Source organism: Aedes albopictus, chromosome 1 (assembly GCF_035046485.1).
Source record: "Aedes albopictus strain Foshan chromosome 1, AalbF5, whole genome shotgun sequence".
Classification (NCBI taxonomy): domain Eukaryota; kingdom Metazoa; phylum Arthropoda; class Insecta; order Diptera; family Culicidae; genus Aedes; species Aedes albopictus.
In genome coordinates, this window is record NC_085136.1 from 246,550,533 (window position 1) to 246,577,151 (window position 26,619).

Below are 26,619 nucleotides of genomic sequence, written 5' to 3' on the forward strand. Positions count from 1 at the left end.
GGTAGCGTTCCTGTCGTGGCTTCGGTCTTCTAGGTTGGATCCGAGCCCGCGGATGAGAGATCGTTACGTTAGATCTGAACCGAAAATGAACGTTTGTCGACCTCCTTGCAGGACAAAAAGCAATTTGTAACAAGTGGGTTGACACGATCTATCGAGGTTCTAACGAAGGCGTTCAGCGATATAAGGTATTTAAGCCCCGTGGTAGTACGATAAGCAACAATTCGATACCTCACACGATGGTGGTAAATTTTGACCAGATGGACGTGGTCACTGCCCTTTACAGAGCGAACTTGGCGATGAGGGACTGGACATGGTCCAACTGAAGGATTTAAGCAGACAACTGGAACGGTGTGCGGACTCCACCGAAAGCTAAGAGCTATACGGCCTCACAGTTGAACCGCGTATGGAGCGAGAATTTGGACAACATGTTACGAGATTTTGGGCTTTAACGAGCGTTGGCACACTCCTGCCTGTATTATATCATCGACGGAGACAAAATACCATGTGTGAATATATATGTATGTGGATAAACTGCTTAGTGCTTTTTTCCCAACCAATCGCCAATCGAAGTTGAAGTTGAAACTGTATTTGATGAATATTTTCGATATGGAGGATCTTGAAGAAGCCATACACAGGTTAGAAATCCGAGTGGGAATGGGGTTCAAGCATCAGATTCGACAAGTCGGTGGCTGCCAATGCGGTCACAGAAACTACGGAGACGTGAAAGATGTCTTGCAAGGACTGTCCGTTTGTCATTCCATAGACAACTCTTCCGTATATTGCGCATGTAGTAAATACCGTTAGTCAATTATCGGTCAATTTAGATAGACAAGAAAAAAAGCCATCTCGGTCAGCACCACGCTAATGCTAAATACAGAACGCGAGATTTTTTCATCGTGTTGTACAAAATACAACAGCGCGATCACTCGAGGGTTAATATCTTGTTAGGTTTTCTCTATTCCTTGAAACACGCATTACATATTACTATCTATTTTAAATTTTATTAGCCAGCAAAACTCCACATTACCGCTAAAAACTAGCCTCGGTACATTTACTAGGAAAGTCATCTCCTGTCTTCTCTTAGTCGTAGCTCTTTCTTCTTCTTTTTCTCCTATTGGAATGATATAACGCCTATAAAGTCTTTTAAATATACCTGTGGTACTCAAATATCTCCCACGCTTTAAATTTTTGGCAATCCAGCGGCAATGGAGCTCTCAATACCCAGATGATCCTCTCCGCGCAGAATCTTGAAGTATCCATTATCTCCCCAGTCGCTGTTCCATGAGTTCGCAATCAGCCAGTACTTGGTTCCGTTATCAACGCCCCAGCCGAGAATACGGATAGCATGTCCACCAAGCATCTTGCCATGCACATGCTGGTAGACACCCTCCTTGTAGTTCAGCAAGTCCTCGTAAACCGTGAACGCACCCTCAACCGGTCCGTTGGTCATGATCTCCTTCTGGATCTGTTTCTCGTGGTTGGCGATCGAGTAGGATGATTTTCCGTACCGCTTGTCCTTAGCGTATGGAACGTTGTAGCTGGCCTGACACTTCTTGACACACTTCGGGGTCTTGCCGCCTTCTCCTTCGCACGATGGACGACTGCCATTGACGTGATGTTCACACGGTTCAATGGCGTACGGTTGGCAACCTTGATCCGAGCCATAAGGTCCACCACTGACCAGGCCCTTTCGTACCCAGTAGCTCCAGGCCGCTCCCGGGAATCCACCGTTGCATCCGAAACCGCACGTATGGCAGCACGATACCAGGTCTTCAGCGGAAACACGGAAGTGCACCTTGCCCTCCGAGTGGATACAGATACGATCGGACATGGCTTCGACGGCTCCGAAGGCCCAGCACGATCCGCACGATCCCTGATCGCGGATCTCGCCGATGGTCGGACAGTTGGGCCACTGCTCGCGCGAGTCGAAGCTCTCCGGAAGCTCGTCGTCTTTCTCCAAGTCGTGCAGCATCACCGGAGGCATGAACTTGTCCGCGTCCTTGTGTACTCCCATCAGGCCGCGGATGAAGCTCATCGAGGTTTCCGGCGAGAAGTTCGGGCCTGCCTTCCAGGTGGTCGCTTTGTTGTTGATCTGGTCGATGAACTTCTGCGACAGCGGATGGATGCGCTGGCCTTTTCCATGGGCAGCTTGACTGACGGCGATCAGTGCCAGAGCTGCCAGCACTAGCAGATATCTCTTCATTGTTGGGCTCTTTGTTTGAATTCTGGAAGAGTGAGGGACAGATAGGGCAAGAATTAATGTGGGTCAGGTCAGAATTGTTTACTTGATTGTGGCACGCGTCTGCAGACTACGCTTTTGTAGGAAGTGGTGGCTAGGCTTGATAAGCTCACATCTGCTCAAATCATTTATTTACTATGTACAATTGGAATTCTAATGCCAACGAGAGACCTCCTAGAGACAGGTTGCATAAGAAAAGATTATTCAAACGAAGTGACTTCCAACCTGGATAAGATTCGCCTGCATTTCTTTTGTTACTAGTTTACAGAAGTCTGGAAACTTCAGTCGAGTACATGCTGTTCTAGTTGAACTTTTGAGTATCTTTGCGTTATAATTTTTGATAAGATCATAGAAGTTTCGCAAGAAGCTTCCGAAATCTGGCAAAAGCTCGCAATTCCGTCAATGAAGGTTGCACCAGTTTTGCTTTTTGCCTGCAAAGGAACGTTAAAACTGCTACAATGACTTCATAATTGATCAACTATCAAAAAAGGGTGACATTAAAAAAAAGGTGGACAACCTCTGGCTCTGACTGAGCTTGACGATGGATTACGCTGGCGAGAAGACCAACATGAATCATTTCCCGTGTGATTACCATATGGATTACCGGCGTGAATCTAATGCGGTTGTTGCTCGCGTGTCTACGTCTGCGAGTTCTGCGTAGCGTGGCGTTCTAATCTACAAATTCTGCAGCAGCCGCAATGCGCTTTGCATTGATAAGCCGGATCGGATGTGAGCATTCGCAGCGCAGTTGAGCTGATGAACCATGTGTTATTCAGTTTTCTCAAATGACGTTATTGGTGTCCTCGTATAGGTGGAAGCAGAGAGTAAAAAATTCGAAGATTCAAAGTGAAGATTGACATTCTCTTTTTTTCATTCGTATTTAGCCACATTCATTGTCAGCTGATTGCCTTTCTTTTTTCATTCAATTCTCTGTCACGAATATTTTTCCGCACGTCGTAAAATTTCCAATTTCTTTTAACAGACGCACAATTCGGCTTAATGGACAAATAGAGAACACAATCAATATTCTAACTAACTACTATACACAAGTTTTGAGGTGATTGGAAGTATAATCGGAAGTTCCGGTCCAGTTATATTTCTCAGTGAAAATTGTCAGTGACAGAAAAATGAATGAATAGGTGAAAAAATTCATTCGCCAAAATGAATTTTATTTTGATCCCTCGGTTGAGAATCTTCAAAGTTCACGTTGAATTTCACTCATTGAAAATGAAAATTTTAAACTCTGGGTGGAAGACAGTGGAATAGTTTAAACAAATATTAATAAATATGAGCTTCTAAGTAATGAAAAATATTTTTTTTTGCGATTTGGGCTGCCAAAAGATATCCAATATTTGCAACTACGAAGTTGTCGAATGTGCGTGAGAGAAAAAAAAGAAGAAACTACTTTTGACCTTTTTTTAGGTCAATTTCGGACACTAACTTACGAAAGTTTCCAAACATCCAAAGCCCAAAACTCCATTAAACAACCGCCATTTTGATTCTTGTCCACCATTTTGAATTTTGGTCCGCCACGCTGTTTATCATTTTTGGACGTCGGACGTCTTCCTCATGTCAATTATTCTCATATTGCATGGTTTCAGAGCCTAAAACTAAAAAAAAACCGCTATCGTAATTTTTGTTCGCTATTTTGAATGTTGGCCATCTTGGATTATCTTATCACAATTTTGGGACTCCGGATATCTTCCACGTATCAAACAGGTTGCATGTTGCATGGCTTTCGTGCCTAAAACTCCATAAAACAGCCGCCATCTTGAATTGCAGATAAGAAAGATTGCAGATCCTCAGACTGCCACTCCCGCCAAGCCGACTGGAAGGGCAACCCAAGAGCAATGTGAGAACGCCTCCGGTATGGGCGGGGTCAATAAATCTCATTCCAAAAGCACCATAAAGGCTAGCCTGTCCGCATCTAAAGGAAAAGCGAACCCCTGTTCTAGTGGTACCATATCAAAGGACCACAGAGGCGAAACCGGCGATCCAGATCGCTACGAGGAAGAGAAACGGCTCAAACTGTAACATCAAACGACATCCTGATGGTCCGCAACATCCAAAGTCGGACAATCGTCGTCTGGAGAAAAGCGGGAACTCCGAAAATGGCGACTCAAGTTCTGCAAGTGAACCTCCACCATGCTCAGAGCACCACGGGTGTGCTCTGTCTCTGTCGGAGGTTCACCAAAGAGAACTTAACTGTAGCCCTCATTCAAAAACTATGGGCCAATAAATTCAGCTTACAAGGTATTTCAATACACTCGTGTAAGTGACTATTTTATTACATAACAACTATTGATACTTTCCTATTTCAGAATTAATAAAAAGGGACATCGTAGCGGTCAGGATGGAGGTACCTTCCACTAGAGGGAGTAGAGAGGTTTTGGTGGTCTCGGCATACTTCCCAGGCGATGTGGACGAAATCCGCCGTCCAGAAATAGCTGCGCTCGTAGCCTACAGCCACCAACACAACATCCCCTTCGTCATAGGGTGCGACGCAAATGCACATCACACTGTATAAGGAAGCGGTAATATAAACATCAGAGGTGAGTATCTGTTACAGTTCATTTCTTCTAAAAACATTGACATTTGTAATGTTGGTGTCAAGCCTATGTTTGAAAACTCCATTCGTCAGGAAGGGCTTGACTCTTATAAAATAGGATCCGCTTCCCTGATTCAATCCCTGAGTCGAGCATCGGCGACCAAGACACTAGAATTGCTGTCTCGGATCCATAAGAGATATAATCATGGATTTCAGGATCTAAAAAAGACGCAATAAAGGTTGCAAAGGAGCTTTCATTCGGGTCAGGGTAGAAAAGGCTGTGAGATCTTTCGAGCTATCAAGTCTCCTAGCATGGATTGAATATTTCCAGTGTGTTGATCCAAAAAGAGAAGAAAACACTGGTTCCACCCTTGGTAGAGATTTTCAGGGCGAGTCTGATTTTGGGACACACAAATCTAACGTTTGGTGTCAAGCCCGGTCATCATTCCGAAGGCAGGTAAGAGAGATAAAGGTATCAGTAGGTCTGCTCCAGAGGCACGTTCTTCTCATTTTGGGAAATGTATGCCATCGCCATGAGCACGAGCCTATTCATCATTTACCTGAGGGAGAAGGGAAGGAAAAAAGGATGGGACAGGGAAAAGGACAGGTAAGGGAATAGGATCGTCAGACAGAACAGCGGGTCAAGAACAACAGAACATCCTCAAGATTCTGGTTTCTAAAGTCAGTTTCACTTAATAAGTGTTTACCGTGTACTCGGAAACGCAGTTGAGCAAAAACTGAACATTTACATATCAAATGATTCGAAGTTCCATAATCTGATTCATAGCTATCACATACAAATGAATCAGCTTGCCCACACTGAGGATACTGTTCGTATGTTTTTCATAGTTTACATCCTATGAATCAGTTATTTTTATTGTTTTCACCATTTCATAGTTCCCGTATGCTTTTCATACATTGAAAAGCGAAATCCATAAGACTTGTCGTATGAAAAATCTCATAAGAAGCATCGTATGAAAATCATAAGATGTGTTATGAAACAATATTGCTGAAAAACAACAAAACCTTTAATAGGCTTCTAACCACTTCAACTTCCGAAGCGTCGATGGGCGAATGAGTAAAGCACGCACTCGCCAACCCCGACGTTCCTGGTTCGATTCCAGGTTGCAATTTTTTTAAATTTGTGCAAAATATTTCATAAAAATATGTATGATAGTCATAAGATATAGTTTCAGTTTTTATACGTTTTCGGTATGATTTTCATACGTGAGTGTTATGAAATTTATACAGTAACAGTATGATAATAATAGTTGGCGCTTTGAATCGAAAATCATAGTTCGTAACTATGATTTTCGCTAGAAATTCTTGTGGCAAAAAATCATAGTTGATTCGTATGATTTTCGGAGTTGCAGTATACTCAGTGCAGCTCAGTACAATACATTTTTTTGACGGCATGACTCCAAACTATCCCAGTATTTTTGTGTTGAGTAGTGGCAGCCCAGATGTCGATCTAGTCTAGTCTACACATACACAGCCATTCATTGAAAGAATCCTCGAAAATGATAGAATCGACTAATTCTACCATTTTTCTTGTCATTATTAATGTTTGCAGTACATAAGAAATGCATTATAAACATTAAAGCGGCTAGGCCTACCGTGCAGCGTTATTGTTTTTACAATAAAGCCATTAAGTGGGGATATCTCGTACCAATCAGTTGAGTGGTAGCCCAGATGTCGATCTGAAACTATACTCAACACTTCGATACCGGTATAACTGGTTCAAGGCCAATGGAGTCATGTATGTGATGCTCCAGTGCGAGCTAACTCATCAGCCAATTCATTTCCAGCGATGGAAGAATGGCCAGGTACCCATACAAGGTGAACAGCGTTTGCTGAATTCAGCTCCTCAATTTGGGTTCGACAAGCGATAGCTATCTTCGACCTAGAGTTGGCTGAAGCAAGTGCTTTGATAGCAGCCTGGCTATCTGAACAGCCCATTACGTGCTGCTAAAATGCTGATTGCACTCCGCACATAAGAGCAAAGATTTCGGCCTAAAAAACGGTGCAGTGTCTACCAAGTGGATAAGACTGATGCAGCCTTAGCTCACGAGAATAAACACCAGCACCTGCTCGACCTTCGAGAAGGGAGCCAGTAGTGTTACATACGATGCCATCTGAAACACTACTCTTCAGATAACCAGATGTCCACTCTTCCCGGGAAGGTAATTTCGTGGAAAATGTCCTATATGGTAAATTACAAGCAATTGTAAGATCACTTGGAACAAGGACAACTTTGTACCAATTCACCAAAAGTAGAAACAACGATGTGTGTGGTGAACTGCGGTTCACAGGTGTTTCCTCTAGTAAACCCTGTACCCATAGACGGTAAGTGCAAGAAAGTGCTTCTTGTTTGAGATGAATGTGTTTGAGATGGGGAAACGTCAAAGAGAACTTCGAGCGCTGCCGTGGGAGTTGAAGAGAAAGTTCCAGACATCGCCATTGGGCACATCCTTTGGAGATGGCCTAATTTTGATTGGACCGTTCTCACTTCGCCCTTTTGCCGCCACACAAGACATCCATAGGCCAATATCGGTCGAACACCAGTTGTGTAGATCCATTTGATATACTTGGGTTTTAGACCCCAAGTTAAACCAAAGGTTCGCCGGCATTGCCCGAAGGCCATACCAGCTTTCTTGATTCTGAACTCAACATGAGGTGTCCTGGTGCCCAGGAAAGCTTGGAATCAAGAATGACTCAAACGTATTTTACCTGTTCAGTCACATTGATTTCAGAATCAAAGAGACGTAAAGGTCGAACACCATTACGGTTTCGCTTTTCCATGAAAAGAACAATAGATGTTTTACAGTGACGATTCGTTCGTTGAGAGCTCGTTAGATGGGCTGTCTCGATGGTTGAATGTTCACTGGTTGGGGCAAACCCCAACTAAAAAGCACTGTCAGTGTCAAAATAGATGTCAAAACTCCTGTATACAGAACGTTTGCGCAAGTATGTGAGTGTTCCGTGACGTATTTCCCGTCACTTGCGTGTGTCTAGAGCATTTTGATCAGTTGTCAGTTGCCCCAACGAACGAACACGATTCACTAATCGGGGCGCAGTCGTGACCCAACCAGCGAATCCGGACTGTAATCCGTGGAAATAGTCCTGCAGGAACACTAGTAGAAATTCCTGGAGGAATCGCAGCTACAATTTCTAGAGGAATCGTTCCACTAACTCCTGAAGTATTTTCAATAGGAACTCTTGAAAAAATCTCAATAATAAATAATGATGGAACCTTGCGCTGGCCATAAACTACGTAGACTCAATTATGGCAATCACAGACCCCCCTCCTCAATGTTCTAAATTTCACAGGTTAGGCCCATCGGACAAAGTGGTGTTTGTGATATGATAATTTTGAAGTAGTAATCGTGTCATGTCAACTTCGGCAAGCCGAAATCGCACGAAGTTGCCGAAGGTGACGTCACGTTCCAGAAGCTGCGAACAAATTTTCTGGCGAACGTGACGTCGCGATCAGCTGATCGGTTTGTTTACATATTTTGGCGACAAATACAGGCAAACATATACGTTTAACCGGACCTGTGAAAAATTGACATCGCCCCCTCCCCCCTCGTAGACTTTCATTCATACAAAATTTTCAAAATTTGTGTGGACTGTACTGCCCCCACTCGCATAACAGTCCCATTTGCAGTTGACACCCTTTCCTCGTACTCATCGGACGCGTTTACTTTTGCTCGTTTACCTCGTATCGAAAAATGGCTAGTATTAGAAGGAATACTTTAGTGGTGGACTTCAGCGTTTTGCCATCGCGACCCGATGTTGAAAAAGTGCATCAATTCCTCGAAAGAGACATTGAGTTGCAACTTTCGGATGTTAAAAGTTTACAGCTCCATAACACCCGTAAATGTGTATTCATTGAAATGGTGAACAATGATACCGCTCTACGGTATCAGAATACGCACAATATAAAGCGTGTCTTTGTGCATAACAAAAAGGAATTCAAGATTCCAGTATATGTTGACAGCGAGGCAGTAAGTGTGCGCGTACATGACTAGGGATGTAGTACCGGTAGTACCGGTACCGAAAATACCGGTATTACCGACCAATTTTTGGTACCGAAATACCGGTACTGACTGAGCATTGGTACCGGTACTTTCGGTACCACGAAATCTCTCCCGAAGTACTGAAATCCGATCATTAGTATATCCAATATACAATGGAAACATTTAAAACCAAGTACTTTGACAAACAAACGTTTTATATTTGCAACAATTCTGCAAATCCAGGGTATCATAGCAATGATTGGTTTGATAAACGTTGAATGTTGGAATTGGATTTACTTGCTTAGATAAAATTTGTTAGATCAGGGTTTCTTGATCATCAAGAAAAAATATTTATATCTTCTTCTGTCTCACCTTGCAGCTATTTGATTTTTGTACATGTAACGCTGTTCCTGCTTCATTTAAACTGACCAAAATACTGCTTGTGAAACTGCACAGAAGCTAAACAATAGCTCCAAAATAAGTTTCATACAACTACCCAAGTAACAATTTGTATCCTTTCTGCTCTTAGACATTATTTATTGAGGTTTTGTCATGGATTTGTTAAGCCCTTTAAGGTTTGCTGATGCAGTCTAAATTGCCAAGCAGCTTTAACGATACAAGCAACTTTAAAACACTTTGTAGATATCTAGAAATTCATTGAATAAAACTTATCTGCTTGCCTTATCGATAAGCAAAATATTTATTGTAACCGAGCTGTAAAGAGCGTATCAAAACTTGATTTAAAAACCTATTTCTAAGCCGCAGGCATATCACGTCTAATCAGCTTTAAAACCTGATAGATTAAATAAAGTCGTAATAAAGCCATCTTAAACCTTTTTGGAATAACCACTGGAAGCATTAAAGCTAGCTATGGAGCCAGCAATGCGATCATATTTTGATCGATAGATTTATGCCACACAAACAGAAAAGGAAACAACTTTGTTTTATTCTATTTGAAGTAAATCTGATGGGAAAATCTCTGGCGGGCTTAATTTACACAGCTAGGCGGCCAAACTAACCTTGTAATGCGCTTTTGTGACCGGGATTTCAGAAGCAACCGATGGGTGGTAGGGATGGCATCATTTGCTCTGGCTCCGGCATCATGGTAGTTCACTTTTATGTGAGAAAAGCCAGATGCAACCGGTGTGCAAAAATCCTTATTGATTTTCACTGTATACTTACTATGCGAGCAAATAAAACAACTTAGAAAATGAAACACCACTGAAAATTTTGCGAAAATGGTTTGTTTACTTTTCGCAGCAGCAGCGACTTCTAAGGAGTATACAGTCTGGGTCCACATTTTATAAAACCTATTTGTGTTTGAGTAGTGCACAAATGTATGCGTTAAGAATAAGTAGGTATACGCTAGTCTTCGCACCGTATTCATAAAGTACAGCAACTCTAGAACATGTTGCTTTTGCACCAAACTGATCTTAAACAATCTCAAACAAAACTAGGAGGGTTTAACATGACGGCATCCATATTTTTCAACACGATGATCAATTCCTGCTTGGAAATTATGTTCGCCATGTTGATGTTTGGATTGTGATTCGAATGCATACTTTAGCAAGCTGGATTAAAATTGTTATATTTAGAATGCCCAATTCCTCAAAATGGCGTGGCGCTTTGCCTTATTCAGAAGTATTTTAATGCATTACACCGGTAATCTTTTTTGGCATGAATTTATATGTCATAGCAACAGAGATTTCCTCCGTGAAAATTGAAAACTAAATATTATTGACATATATGACCGACATAATTGTCGTTTTTTTTATTATCAATAATTTGCAATTGCACTGCCAGTTTATGTGATGATACTTGTTTCAGATTAACTTTAAGACCTTGGCTTTAATAGTTCTTTTAAGATGTTTTTTGAACTTTTAAACGGCTTATTTGTTTTCTTGCAACCTACAAACAGATCTTATCCATGCTGTGTAGTATACTACAAGAATATACCATAAAACCAAGTAGCATGTTCAACGTTTTAAGTAATGGTTTTAACAACCTCCTGTAGGGTGGGCCCTTTCGGGTTTAATAGGGTTTTATCATGGGTTTATTAGAGCTGTTAAAACCACTAAGCTTTAAAACAAGTTTTAACGATTAGATTATAACAACAACTTGTATTCTATAAGAAAACTAAAAATGTTACTTGGGTAATTACTTTCTATCCTTTTTATTTATCTATAATTTTTGTTTAATTCATTGTTTTCTGGATAGCTTTTATGACATCCCTGAAAACCGTAATTCACAAATGCCTGGTAAATTGTTGATTTTCTGTGCAAAGTAGATTACTCTTCATTTTAGTGAACAATTTTCCAGTACCGGTAATTTACCGGTACTACCGGTACTGTAAGCCCCAGTACCGAAATACCGGTACTCATCAAAAGTGGTCGGTACTGCGACCCCTATACATGACTTGCCTCCTTCCGTGCATCACACTACTGTTGCTAATTTCATGGCGCAGTTTGGAGAGGTTGCATCGATTCAAAGTGAGAGATGGAAACACTATTTTCCCGGCGTTCCCAACGACATTCGCGTGTTGCAAATGCGAATAAAAAAACCAATCCCATCCTACGTAACAATAAATTCAAGTCAAGTCGTCGAACAGGTTGGACGCGTTTTTAATTTGCTCCGTTTAAAGTAAGCCGCGTGTGGTTTAATTCGTTTTTATTGCTGCGTAAGTGAACCATGCCGTGCGCGATAATTAATTGTACCGTCAGTGACGACAAACACGTATGGTACTGTCATGGATCGTGTGGGAAAAAAATCCATGCGGCATGCGTCGGCGCTCAGAGGAATCACGAGAAGAGCATTTTATCCTATATGCTTCCTCTATGCTTCGAATGTCAGAAGCGTTTTGTAATGGAGATTAATTTTGACAAGCTCCATAGTCAACAGGAGGAGAGTTTCAAACTAAACAAGCTATTGTTGGAGTCCAACCACAAACTAGCAACCAAATTAAACAACTTGAATATCGAATACGGTTTTGAAAGTATGGAAATGCTTCTTAATGAGGTAAAAACTGCCGTCATCGATAGCAGGAACGCGGTACCGGAGATTGACCTCAGTTTGAAAGCCAAGAATGATGTGGTTGCAATAAAAAATCACCTCTCATCGCTTTTCGATATTTCGATGCAGGCTACAAAAAATAATGTAATGGAATATGTAGATGCATTGACTACTGACCTGACGAGGGAACTTAAAAATATGTGTTCTGAATTTGAAAAGGTCAGTGCCCTAATTATTGATATGGCGAGTCACTGCTCCGACCATAATGCTAGTCACCCGAATTTAGCTTCAACGGTAGATATCGTCGATGAGCTAAAAGCACTTAGCAGTGCAGTCAATTCATGGAGCGAAATTAAGTCTTCGGCTGCCGTCGTGAATTCACTAGAAACCAATACCGTCGTTAAACCATCTACACCAATAAATGAATCACACCCCAGTTTGGAATCTGAGCTGAACAACGAAATTGAACCTGATGATTCGGGCTGGCGAAATCTTGGAGGGAAACAAGTGTGGAAGGCAAGTTGGGCGGAATATGATGCACGCAAGCGCCGGCGCTTAGATCAGCAAAAGCAAGCTGAAAAAGCCAGGAAGCGGCGCAAGCGGAATGCAGCACAAAATTCTGCTACGAAGAGACCCCACCGTTCGAGCAATCATGTAAATAAATGCAACAACGGTTCTGCTAGGGACCCATCGCGCACGGTCTTCAGTAGTCAACAATTCTGTAACCGCACTTTAAACCGCCAGAATGGAAACCACTGCTGTGAACAATACATTAACAACAACAATAATGAAAGAAGCGTTTTCAACAACCACAACAGGGGTAATGCACTTAACCGCAACACGCCTCTATTTCCACTGGATAGCGAGCTGTTGGCCGCAGCGAAGGATCAATTTTCGAGACCACCACCCACATCATACAGGCCAACTATTAGATTCCAGAGAGGGGAAGTTCTCAACCCCTACCCTACCGAGAATCGACCGAATACTTCGAATAGTATGAATAACCCTTATCTTCAAGCCGTCTCTTCAAATGCTCATCACCTGACACAAGGACACACACCTTTATCTTGCGAGGCATGCACGTGTAGAAACGCGTGTTTTCGTCGGAATTGACGCTCTCTTCGGAGGAAGTTGAAGACAACATTTCGGTGACTACCGACGGTCACCTGGACTTGACGATTTCCCAACAACAGGAAGTAGCGGATACCTCTGCGAAAATGGATACAGAAGGGCAATGTGTTCTTAGTAAAGAATTAATTATCTACTGTCAGAATTTCAATAGGATGAAGAGTTCTTACAAAATTAGTGAAATTTATAAACAAGTGTCGTCTTGTAATTATCAAGTAATTTTGGGGACCGAAACGAGTTGGGACTCTAGTGTAAATAGTGAAGAAGTATTTGACGTTCGCTTCAATGTGTATAGAGATGACCGTGACAAGTTACTATCCAATAAAAAAAGTGGTGGAGGCGTTTTGATTGCAGTAAGTAGTGAATATGAATCTGAACAAATTTCGACTGTAAAGTGCAAAGAATTTGATCACGTTTGGGTAAAACTACTCATTAATGATCAAATTCATATTTTGTCAGCAGTGTACTTCCCTCCGGAATATGCAAACAAAGAATCATATGAGACGTTTTTCAATCTTGCAGCTAGCATTATTTCTCAGTTTACGTCAGAGTCAAATGTTCACATATATGGTGATTTTAACCAAAAAGAAGCTAAATTCATTATTGATGACGAAAATGAGTCTATTTTGATACCTGTTGTAGGAGATAATGAAACACTCCATTCTCTATTTGACAGAAGCGCTGAAAACGGACTCAACCAAGTAAATAATGTAAAAAATCAAAACAATTGCTATTTGGATTTACTATTTACTAATATGTCAGAAGATTTCTGCGTATCTGAATCACATGCTCCTTTGTGGAAAAATGAAGTCTTCCATACTGCAATTGAATACTCCATATTCATTCATGAAAAAGTTACACCATTGGATAACAATTTGTCCGAACCATACTTTGACTTTAGGAATGCGAACTACGTTCTTTTAAAAAATGAATTAAACGGTATTAACTGGCAAGATTTACTACGTAATACTAAAATTGACCGAGCCGTGGATATTTTCTATCGAAACATATATGATATTCTGGAAAAAACAGTCCCAATTAAATACAAGAAAAAATCAAATACTAAATTCCCTGTGTGGTACAATAGGCAGATTATTAATTTAAGAAACAGAAAACAAAAAGCTCACAAAACATACAAAAGAAACAATACTTGTGAAAACCTTTCGTTCTATCTTGGTATATGTGATCAACTTAATTTGGAAATGAGAAACGCACATGAAGAATATAATGCGTCAATAGAAAGTAACATTAAGTCAGATCCAAAGCGCTTCTATAATGTTCTATATATGTTAAACAAAAACAAAAATCTAACTTTTTTCCATCAAAAATGATGTTAGATAATGTAACCGGCAAAACATCAACCGAGATTAGTAACTTATTTGCTGATTTCTTTCAAAATAACTATACATCTCATAATAATTCTGAGCGGGATTTCCAGTATTTTTCATATTTACCGCAACATGATGGTGACATTACTGTTTCTAGTTTACCTTTACATCGAATTTTGAATGCGCTTGAATCCTTAGACTCATCGAAAGGTGCTGGACCAGATGGCTTACCACCAGTGTTCCTAAAAAATCTAGCAAAAGAAATAGTGAAGCCATTATTTTGGCTGTTCAATTCATCTTTAGAAACAGGTATTCTTCCACCGGTATGGAAAGAATCCTTTCTAACCCCGATTTTCAAAAGTGGTAAAAAATCTGATATAAGCAACTATCGAGGGATTGCTATAATATCCTGTATCCCAAAACTGTTTGAGTCCATAATCAACGACAATCTATTCTCACAACTAATGCCATTAATAACTAATCAACAACACGGTTTTGTTAGAGGGCGGTCAACGGCAACTAATTTAGTAAATTTTGTAACATTCGCGCTAGATGTAATGGATAGAGAAAATTATGTTGAAGCTTTGTATACTGATTTTAGTAAAGCATTTGATAGAGTGGATATAAGTTTGTTACTTTTCAAGTTGTCTAAATTAGGATTCAACCCTAGGTTACTTAAATGGATCGAGTCGTACTTAACTGATAGAACTCAAAGAGTAAGATTTAAAGGAAACTTGTCTAAAATTGTAAACGTAACATCTGGTGTTCCACAAGGCTCACATCTTGGTCCATTGTTGTTTATTTTGTTTGTGAATGATGTTGAATACGTTGTCAAGTATCTTCAAGTTTCTATATACGCAGACGATATGAAACTTTTCATGGAGATACGTAAAGCATCTGATCTCGAAATATTTCAAAATGAAATTGATATTTTCTTCAGCTGGTGTAGCAAAAATCTGTTGGAACTTAACGTTAAAAAATGCAATTCAATTACATTCACGAGAAAATTAAACATAACTCATAAAGTGGTAACTCTAGGTGAGAAAATTGTTGAAAGGCGTAATCTGGTAAGAGATTTAGGCGTTATTCTGGACTCGAAACTAACTTTTGTTGATCATTATAACAATATTACATATAAAGCAAGTAACATGCTCGGGTTCATCAAACGATTTAGTTTTAATTTTAATGATCCTTATACAATTAAAACACTATATGTGACATACGTAAGACCTCTTCTAGAATATTGTAGTGTTGTTTGGGCTCCATATCAGGTTGCACACATTAACCGGATAGAGTCTATCCAAAAACAGTTTTTGTTGTTTGCTTTAAGGAAACTAGGCTGGGCTCACTTACCGCTACCATCTTATGCAGCACGGAGCATGTTGATTCATTTAGATAGCCTCGAAAATCGAAGAGATTTTGCCATGATTGCTTTTATAAATGATGTTATATCAAATAGAATATGCTCCCCCACAATATTGGAAAATTTGAATTTCTCTACTCCCACTCGTTTATTAAGGAATAGAAACTTATTTTTAATTAATTACCACAGAACAGACTATGCAAAACATGGGCCATTGAATAGAATGATGTCTTGTTACAATACACATAGTGACAGAATTGATATGACTATGAGTAGAGATATGCTTAAGAAGGCATTTTTTGAGACAAGTAGGGTTAGGTGATAGGTTTAAGCAACTATTGTAATATAGTATACATATAATTGTAAAGGTCTACAAATTGATTGACGACAATAAATAAATAAATAAATAAATAAAACGGCGAAGTCTGCTTCGTCGAGCACCAAAACCAAATTAGGACGTGCAAATGGTGTTCCAGAGCGGTCCATCCTAAACAAAAATGCTTGGAGGTAGCTGCAACTGCTAACAAAAATACAGCGATTGGTACAGCTTCATCGATCGAAACCCCGTTCTCCGATGCTGACTTCCCGCCGATAAACAGTCTACAATCCACCAACAACACGCAAGCCACAAAACAAAGACGAACAAAGGCAGACGACGATGACGACGAAGCATTAGTGCAATCCGGGCCGGTGGTGGCCTTACCTACAGATCAACAGATCATCACGATAGACGATAACGACAACGACGACGATTGTGACGGGAATAGTTCTTCATCACCATACGAAACGAACGACTCAACCAACAAGCGTACGAAGGAGAAGAAAAAACAGTGCTATAATTCTGGATTGCAGAATGATTGTAATCCTAATTGGTCAACTAATATCAATTAGATAAGATGTTATGCGGCCCCGTTAAGCCTTCTGGCGTTTGGGCCTATTAAATAAACGAATTAAATAAAAAAAAAGTCCCATTTGCAAAAAGTAGGAATTGAGAAAACGGCATTTGAAAACTTGTTTCCATATAAAACTTTGAAAAATCTCCAAAATTTGAAAAATATTTCTATCATTTCAAAACTTTTACAGATTGCTTTGCACATGAATATATAACTGTAAAAAATATTACAATCACTACAAAGTTAAATAAAAAGAAAATCGGGTTAAGTACGGTTCCTTTGAATTCCACTAAGAATTTGCATCCTTTGACAGATACGTATTTCGACCTCAACTGTAAGGTCGTCTTCAGTGTCTTGTACTTGACTCGACTGTCAAGTACAAGACACTAAAGACGACCTTACAGTTGAGGTCGAAATACGTATCTGTCAAAGGATGCAAATTCTTAGTAGAATTCAAAGGAACCGTACTTAACCCGATTTTCTTTTTATTTACAGATATTCCCCTAACAAGCCCAGGTTAATCATCAACTACAAAGTTGTTCAGTTTTGCGTTACGTAACACAAAAATCTATGATGGAACTGTTATGCGGGTACTTTTGATATGGGACGCTCATAACTTGGTATTTTTTTCACACATTAACATAAAAATTCGTAATTTTTATTGTTGTTTCTAAAAGTGCATCAAAAATGACGACTATTCATAACGTTAACTCAAAAATGATGAAAAATCAAATGGGACAGTTATGCGAGTGGGGGCAGTGTAGACTTTGATCAGATAGGAGGCACTCTCTAAAAATATCCTGTGAGAAATCGTTGGAGGAAATTTTGGAGAAATTCCTCTGGAAATATCTCGACAGCAACTTCTGAAGCAATCTCAACAGAAAATCTAGCTTATAAACCTCAGCATAAATTTCTGGAACAATACGCAATTATTGTAAGCAAGCATTCCTGGATAAATCCCTACCCTAGAACATGAAGCATTGATCTGTACTTAAGGGAATAAGGTTGTCAGACGTTTATAATCGGACATTCTTATTTTCTTAGATTTTTTTATCATTCTGGAGACAAGTGCCTTTCCAGTTTTAGAAATTTTTGAGCCGTAGGCTGCATTCGAGAATGATTACCTAGATTGTGGAAATAACTTCTTTCCTAAGATACTTGGAATATCTTTTAACCGTAGTGTGGCCAGCAAAAAAAACACCCGTAGAAGGCCGGCAACCCGGGTACCCACGAAATGGAAATGATCATATCTCAGCGATTTTTCCACCGATTTTAAAAGTTTTTGCCTCATTCAACTCAGAAACTCATTATCTATCGAGATCGTATTTGGTTGGACCGGTCCGATCACCTTGGGTACCGGAAAATCCGGATTTACGGATCCATGTTTTTATGCAATACAATATACGGGATTTTCGGTAGGTTAGTAGCAATTTCGGTACCAAGCATCGTAAAATTGCTTTGGCATATTGTATCTGACTGGCCTGGAATCATAAAACGTGTTGACTTTGAAACTGTGATTTCGGAACACGCTTCTCGTGGGGCCATGGTTGACCATAAACACTTTAAGATATCCTAGCCTTAACAATGTGGGTTTCAATATGGTAGAGGGACATGCTCCCAAAAATATGGATTTTCCGAAAACCACGGTGATTAGATCGGTCTAACCAAATATTTCCCCGATAGATGATGAGTTTCTGAGTTGAATGAGCTAAAAATTTCCAAAATCTATGAAAAATTGACGGAGATATGATCATTTCAATTTCGTGGGTACCCGGGTACCCTGCCGGCCTTCCACGTAATAAAAAAATGCAGGAGCCCCTCCCCCTGCCCCTCCTCACTTTAAAATTCGGTCAACCCCATTAATAGATGTATATTCACGAGTTCTAAGATCTAACAGAGTTCCAACATCCTAGTCTCAACAACCATTAAAATATCGAGATTTGAAATTGAAAAAGGTACCCGGGTACCCTGCCGGCCACATAAGTGTTAATATTCATGTCTGCACAGATCAGTGCTACATTGAGTTATAGTAAATATCACGATTTATACAAATATAAGAAAAAAAAACCTCTATTAAAATGCTCAATGGCCATAGTAACATGTTAGACGGTAGAAAGGATCATTTTGGCTTTGCTAGAGCTGCTAAAGAAAAGTCACTTTTCCATATAATACGAACACACAAGTTGGCAGAGTCGTGTTTCTTGTCTAGGAGAGATAACGCCGGATCAGGTTAGGCGCAGTTTGAACAGATTTTATCCCGTGGAACTGGTTCGGTGTTTTGTGTGTTTCAGTGAGATCTATGAAGCAAATCAGTTGATAGCAGCTTTATTTGTGTACATTGACATACAGAAAATTGTGTTCTACTTCATGAAGGCATCCTTGAAAGTTGTTTGCTTTGAAAGAAGGGAGCGATGTAAACAGCTTTACATGGGCAGCATCAGAGATGAAGACGGGAGCCTCTTGATGGACGGAGGTGAGGCGATTGAAAGGTGGAAGCAGAACTTCAATGGACACCTGAATGGCCAAAACAACAAAGCATTTAATGCTGTTTTTAGAATATATACAAATGTTAGCATTTCTATAGGGCCTTTTGAAGCATAGGGTATGAGTGCCATAAATTATCTCATGTTCCCAAATTCATCCTATTCAAAAACAAGTGATTCTGTTCTTATTGTTCTCATGCGTGCTTACTTCAAACAAAAATTCAAAAATAAACAAAACAAATAGCGCTTCCATTCTTTGTTTTTCGTAGGATGAAAATGGGTGCCAGAGACACATGCTTAATAAGGGATATCAATAGCATATGTCGGCACATTCCAAAATAGCATAAATTTCTACATGGGAGACTCACAGAGAAACACACGTAACTCTTGGAACAAATTTCATAGAAAAACATCGTAACCAAAACATAACCTCCCAATGTTAAACGTACTGTGCTTGGTCGGGCCATCACTAGGTGGCAGTAGTGAGAAAACGTCAAACAGGAGCAAAAACGACGCCAGCATAGCGAGTGGTCAATCGTCCTACACGGTCAGAAAATTCACTCATTTTCGAGCTAAAGTGGGACAACTCAAAATTGAGTAATTTTTTTTTCCAGCGATAGCGCTGGCCCCAAGTGCGAAAATCTCATCAGTTTAAGCCGTATAATATTCTTGATGATGCGAAGAATATTATACGGCTTAAACCAGTTGGATTTTTGCACTTGGGCCAGCGCTATCGCTCTAAATGCAATTTACTCATTTTTTGAGCTGTTCCAGTTTAGCTCAGTTTTGTGTGAATCTTACTCATTTTAGAGTAACATTTTCTTAGCGTGTACTACCGAAAATCCTATTTTGTTTTCAAAATAACTATAAATAGTTAGCCGTGGAATTTTATTTCAAAAGTCAAATTAAATATAAACTATGTTAATGTATAAAAATTTAACAAACATTTAATAAAACTTTTTAAGCGTGAAATATCTGTATGGACAATTGTTTGACGCACTGTTCATCTTGTTATGATTTTCGCAGCGCAACTCTCTTTTCGCATGTGGGGATTTTTTTTTATTACCGAACAGGTTTGGGCCGGTTTGCTGTCAAAATACTTCATCAGTTTTGAGAACTATCATGACAAACAATTCGATTGGCGTATACTTTGGTACCTAGATAAAGGTATTAAAAATTTGCTAAAAAAACATAAATCTATTCAACGTTTATTCAATCATGAACTACTTGACGGTATTATGCAAACGTCAAACTACAGGGTGTTCAATAAGTTCGGATACACCATATAACTTTAATTAATTTCATATCTGTAATTCAGATTTTCAAAGTAAATGTATTTATTGAAAGGTCATATAACACTGATCAAATATAGCATATGGTTTTGAATAAAGTTTTTTTCTACTTTTTTTTATAAGTCTTAGATGTATCTAAAGTTTGTTAGCTCCGGCACGCTGAAATAATTTTCGATAAGTTGCTCAAGCTACAGAAGTCTAAAACGTTGACTTTTGAGTTTACATCTCACTATACTATATTAAAATAACTAAATTAATAGACAAAACCTTTACACTGCTATTTCAGTGATAATATGGTGATAAATTTGCAAGTTTAGTTAAAATGAGCATAAATCTATGAGAAAGCCATAAAAACATTATATAAAGCCAATTTTGGTTCAAATTTGCCACAATAGGGATATAATCAAGTTTTGGAAAAGATAACTATGGATTAAACTGAGATATAACGCAGCCTTGCTTTTTGACAAAACAAAAATCATTAAACCAGGTACAGCGGCAATTTTAGCAATTTTGAAGATCAAAATAAAATGAGTCCGTATTTCATCCAATCTGAATCTTATAGATTATTTCATATGGCCATAGTTGCTACCACTAATGCTGAGGACAACAACCTAATTTGATTCAACTTAACACCATTACTCAATAAAAGCTAGACGAAATACCAATGACAGACGTGCGTGCCGGCCAAAAGGAACTTGAGACACATTTGCAATTATTACGAAAGGATAAAGGACAGTTTATTTCAAAACATATACTGTATTTGATCAGTATTATGTGAGCTTTCAATTAATACATTCACTTTGCAAAACTGAATTACAGATGGGAAATAAATTCAATTTTACTGTGTATCCGAACTTATTGAACACCGTGTAGAACATAAACGATCCAAACTATTCGAGTAGCCCAGTATTTGCTTTTCCTACTACCCATAATATATTTGAATTAACCAATGAATCGGAGCACGGTTTAAATTATTAAAATATTGTCTAAAATTGTTTAATGCTCTAAGATGCCGAGTAATTGTTTCATATTAAGAAATCCTCTAACGTCCTCATTTATATTCACATCCTGTACATTTACGAAGCTCCATTGATCAATATTGGGTCCTTAACTATATCTTTTGAAAATTTCTAGTATGCTTTCTTTATTTCTGAACGAATCAAAAGAATTGTAATAAAAAATACAACAAAAATAAACATTTTTGTTACTTACGCAGTTAAAAATATTACATCATTTAACCTGTAACAAAAGGATCTCGTCGTATCGCACACATTTTTCCATTGGGTTATAAATTTCCAGCTTGCTCTCAGTATGAAGCTTGCGTTCAACATTTCATACAAGAAATTATATGACGTAAAATTCAGTTAAGATGAAACAAAGCATCGTTAAGCAAAAACTCAAAAACATTTTTTTCGCTGAAATCTCAACCAAAAGTTAATAAAAAATCATCACTGCAATCTGGCCACCATCTGGATAACAGAGAAATAATATTCAATTACGGTTTTGTGACTTAGAGGAAGAAAACTGCTTTTGAAAAATTGATGATTGTTGATGACTGAATGATGATTATTTGAGCCTTAAATGAGATAGAAATTCGCATGTATATTTTTTTTTCGTCGGGTATAATTTTCAGAATTGTTTCTGTGTAGTAACCATTCTCCGTTAAAAGTTATTCGGTTTCTTAAATTGAAATAGAAAACATATAGGGGTTTGAGTGCAATAAGTAATCCCACGTTCACCGGTGGCATTCGCCTGTTGTAAACCTGTTATTTGAAACACATTTTAGTTACAAACCCGATCATTACAAAACGTGGCTATTCAATGCATTTAAAAGGCACTCAAGTGCCATAGATGCGCAGTCAGTGCACTCCGATACACGTTAGTGTCAAAGTTACGTTGCAATGAGCGAATGTCACTTGCTCGTTGCAATGCAAATGTGTTGCAACAAGTGAACGGCCGCTGTTGTAGATGGCTTCATATGAAAATATAGTGCCTGGCCGTTGATTTTATGGCTATATCTCCAAAACGGTAAGAGATTCCATTTTGGTGTCAAAGAACGAAAGGAAGAACATTAGTTTTTGCGCTTAGAAAAATTTTGTTAAAAATAATCTATGATACAGATGATACTTTTATCAGCATTTTTAGAAGTTTTTTCTCTATGGTGAAAAATTTTCTAGGAAATTTTTTTCCCAGAGTATTTTTATTGGATTGTTGAGGTAATTTGGCGTCGATTTCACTAAAAAAAGTTTGTTCTACGATGCATAGTTTTTGAGATATGATTTTTTGAAGTTAGGGGTGTTTTAGAAAATTTTGAAAATTCGTGATATTTCATCTAGCGTTTTCCGGGAAAATAGTCTACTATGATTTTTTTGAATTCCAAATATGATCATATATCCACGACCTCTAGCTCTGGTGAAATTTTCATTGAAATCGGAAACCCTTCGGCCCAAACTGTTCGGTAATAAAAAAAAATCCCCATGTCATTGACATCCGCACTAATTTTGTCTACGAGTTGCTAAAAACAGCAACGTCACAACTTTCCATTTTATTCCGCGTTGCAATGTCTTTTTGCGATCTTGATTCACACTTGGAACACCGCTTCTAGGCCTATCTCATTGCGTTCGGCTTTGCGGGATGAAACTAAATACTTTTGTTTACATTTATAGCAGTTTTTACAAGCGATAAGCGCATCAGCAGCGATGCCATAATGGAGGCCATCGGACCAAATGTAAATAAGGTCAACTCATTGCTGCGGAATTCTCCGATTGCTGTTTTCCCATGCCTACTGGTTGGCTGTATAGAGGTGCATCTATAACTGGACGAACTCTCGTCAACACATATAGCAGGCAGGTTAAGGTAAACATTGATATGATTGGCTTTTTTCGGCCTTTGACGAATTTCGCGCCAACTCGACCAGTGGTTGGCAACACCCTCTCAGAAACGAATGAAACTTGGTGGGCATAAAGACTAGGTTTTTATAAGCAACTTTGCATACTTAAATTTTCGAAAATTTTCAAGAGTAACATTTGAAGAGGGCCTAACTTTTTTTCGAAGAATTTTTTAAAATCTATGTAACTCAAAAATGACAAGACCGATAGAAAAGTGTTGTATAGGGGACTTTTAGAGAATTGTCCAAGCTTTCATGAAAAAATATTTTAAAAATTCTTTATACATTTTTACACGCTAAAAAATATATTTTTAAAATTAAAAGTCAATTTTCAGAAAATGCCCACTTTTTTATGTTTTGAATTTTTTTTCCAAGAAAGACAATATAGTTGCCTAACTTTCCTCCATACATCACAAGATGGGCACTTTTAAGGAAAAAAAGTTTTTCTAACAAAAACTTTTTCATGTTATTTTTTTTAGCGTGTTGCGCATTAACTCGTACAGGATGTATCAAGAATCCTTATACCCATTTAATAACACTCAATGGGCATTACAACTTTGCCAGTTTGTGCAGTTTTCGGTCCAATTATGGATTGGAAGCAGAATGGCACTTCTTCGCAACTTCACATGGCAAAGGTCCATGTGACGCTGTTGGAGGTACTCTCAAGCGAATGGCAAACCAGCAAGTCTTGCTCGAGATTATGGAAACACAATCACAACTCCTCGAGAACTGTATGACTGGGGCAGTTAAACAGTCAGATATACATATAACAAAATTGAATTTCTGCTTTATTTCAAATGAACAATATGCAAAAATGACGGATGAACTTGAAGAACTATACACATACAGTCTCGTAAAAACAATACCTGGTACACAAAAATTTCATTCATTTGTGCCAATTTCTGAAAATCAAATTGAAGCGAAGAAGTTTTCGAATTCAAAAGATAATCCAAAAAAATTTACTTTGTTTCAGATAGACTAAAGATCTAATATTCACAAAACGTTACAATAGAATGTATAAAAGAAGGATGTATATATTGTAGAAAAGAAAATAATTGAATACACATATACATATGTACATACTTCATCAATACACAAGCGTTTTCATTGATATAAAACCCTAAAAGCAAATTTGTCTTGAGCCCTTTCCAATATCAAGCACGTTTTCAATGTCAAGCACGTTAAGATATTAAAAAAGTAGTTGAGCCCATTAAGTTTTAATGGATTGTCATTAGGATTCTGGATACATTACTGTACGAGTTTATGCACAACACGCTAAAAAAACTAACATGAAAAAGTTTTTGTTAGAAAAACTTTTTTTCCTTAAAAGTGCCCATCTTGTGATGTATGGAGGAAAGTTAGGCAACAATATTGACTTTCTTGGAAAAAAATTTCAAAACATAAAAAAGTGGGCATTTTCTGTAAATTGACTTTTAATTTTAAAAATATATTTTTTAGCGTGTAAAAATGTATTTAGAATTTTTAAAATATTTTTTCATGAAAGCTTGGACAATTCTCTAAATGTCACCCATACATCACTCTTTTGTACATCTTATCATATTCGAGTTATTTTTTGTGAAAAAAAACGGTTGAAGAACTTTGACTCTTTTTAAATGTTAGTCTAGGTTAATTTTGAAAAAACAAAATACGCAAAGTTGCTTGAAAAGGTAAAGTCTTGAAACCTACAAAATTTCATAACATTCTGAGGAGGTGCTGCCAACCCCGAAGACGAGTTGGTGCGAAATTCGTCCTTTGTTCTGTTGGCTGGGCGGCTTGATGATGTATGTAATTTTTTGTTTTGATTGCCTCAGAAATAAACCATACTGCTGTTGTTCCCAACAAACACATCACTATGCACCATTTTTCCTGATGAGTCACTAAGTCCCTTGTTGCGCAGTACATACTTTGATAAGACACTTTGGGGCACTCGAATTTTCTAACGCGATTTTAAATTGGAATAAAACGTTCCTTACCAATTCACTGCTTAATACCAGAGTTAACTCTAAATAAATCCAAAGGAGATCAGAGAAAGCTGAACTTACCTCAGCTGCAACTTGATGTATAATGATTATCGATTCGAGAGACGTACGATGTAGTTCCTCTTGAAAATCTCGACTGCGTCTGTCTGTCTCGCTGTCATGGTCTCGTAAAACGTCAGCACCAATACTTGCATGCGAATGCCAGGAAAGAGATGCAGGAAAGTTCTTTGTTTTGATTACACATTCGACGAATTTGGAATTATGTTTTTACGAATAATGATCATTTTTTAAATATTCTTGGATTAGATGTGACTAACTGGTTACCTAAGTCCGCCATGATGCTATTGTCTTCTAAAAAATAAACGGAATAGTACAAAAAAAATCTATTATATGCTGAATAATACCAGTGCCAAAATAATATTGTGCAAACGTTATCGGCTGACATTTTAGTATTAGTAAGGCGGGATGGAACACACTACCTTAATCGTAAGAATGTTGCACCTTAAGTATTGTGAACACCCGCCTGTAAAGCGGCCATTTATTCAAAGTTTTAATAATCATTATAACAAGGAAGAAATGTACACTGCAAAAAATCCAAACGTCATTGCTACGTGAAAACATACGTAGCTTTTTTCCATCGTACTTTTCACGTAGCACTTACGTGACCCATTGATGATAAAGATGAACGCATGAACCAATGAACTTTTTTCAATCTACCCATTCCATCAGAAAATAACGTGAGAGCTACGTGAATGTTTCGTATCATTTAACAAGTATTTTGATGACGCCTAACTGATGTTGTGGTAACTTTTACGGAATATTATATAGAAACTACCCTGTTCATAATTTCGTCACTATTTTTTGTTTTTGATCAAAATAAAAACAAAACTAACTTAGTCGATGCAAACTTCTATATTTTAGTTACATTATTTATTCACAAAATTATTTGTCCCAAAATATTACTGAAGTAAAGCAAACTGGAAGTCCAAATTATACGCGTTTTTGGTTGATGATCGTGGTACAAGCAAAGATAAATACTATAACGATAAATATCGTTGGTACAAGCTCCGTCACGACAGTTGCAGCAGAGGACGAAAATCTATCCTAGTGATCGTCGTCGGAAATTCCTATTTTAGTGAACAATATTTCAGTGCGATTATCGATACAAAGCATTATGTATTATTTACCTTTACTTTTCCACAAATGAAAAAAATGTTTCTGTTCCGCGGAGTGTTCTAGTCTAGCCAATTTGTCTTCTTCGGGTCGACGCCGCATCACGATTCCATAATTCGAAAAGGTCATGCCCTGTAAAACAGTGAGATAATAAGTTGATGTAGATTACAATACATAGATAAACAACCCCACCTACCTTCCAAAAAATCAAATAAGTTTCGTAAAATTTAACTCCAAGTCTTTGTTTACAATGGCGGCCATCTTTAAACTTTGCTGTA

The 26,619-nt window shown here is 38.3% G+C and overlaps 1 protein-coding gene across 1 annotated transcript; it reads right to left on the reverse strand.

Moving 5' to 3' along the window:
• Positions 1–981: 981 nt before the first annotated feature.
• LOC109411856 (cathepsin B) lies at positions 982–25,418 on the reverse strand. Its single transcript, XM_019685474.3, has 2 exons — positions 25,232–25,418; positions 982–2,225 (listed from the first exon to the last, which is right to left on the reverse strand). Exon 2 carries the CDS (start codon positions 2,201–2,203, stop codon positions 1,181–1,183), a length of 1,023 nt encoding a protein of 340 aa, XP_019541019.2. The 5' UTR covers positions 2,204–2,225; positions 25,232–25,418; the 3' UTR covers positions 982–1,180.
• Positions 25,419–26,619: the final 1,201 nt, after the last annotated feature.

Excerpts from the sequence above, each read along its gene's own strand:
- LOC109411856 (XM_019685474.3), bottom strand. The coding sequence starts at position 2,203 with ATGAAGAGATATCTGCTAGTGCTGGCAGCTCTGGCACTGATCGCCGTC.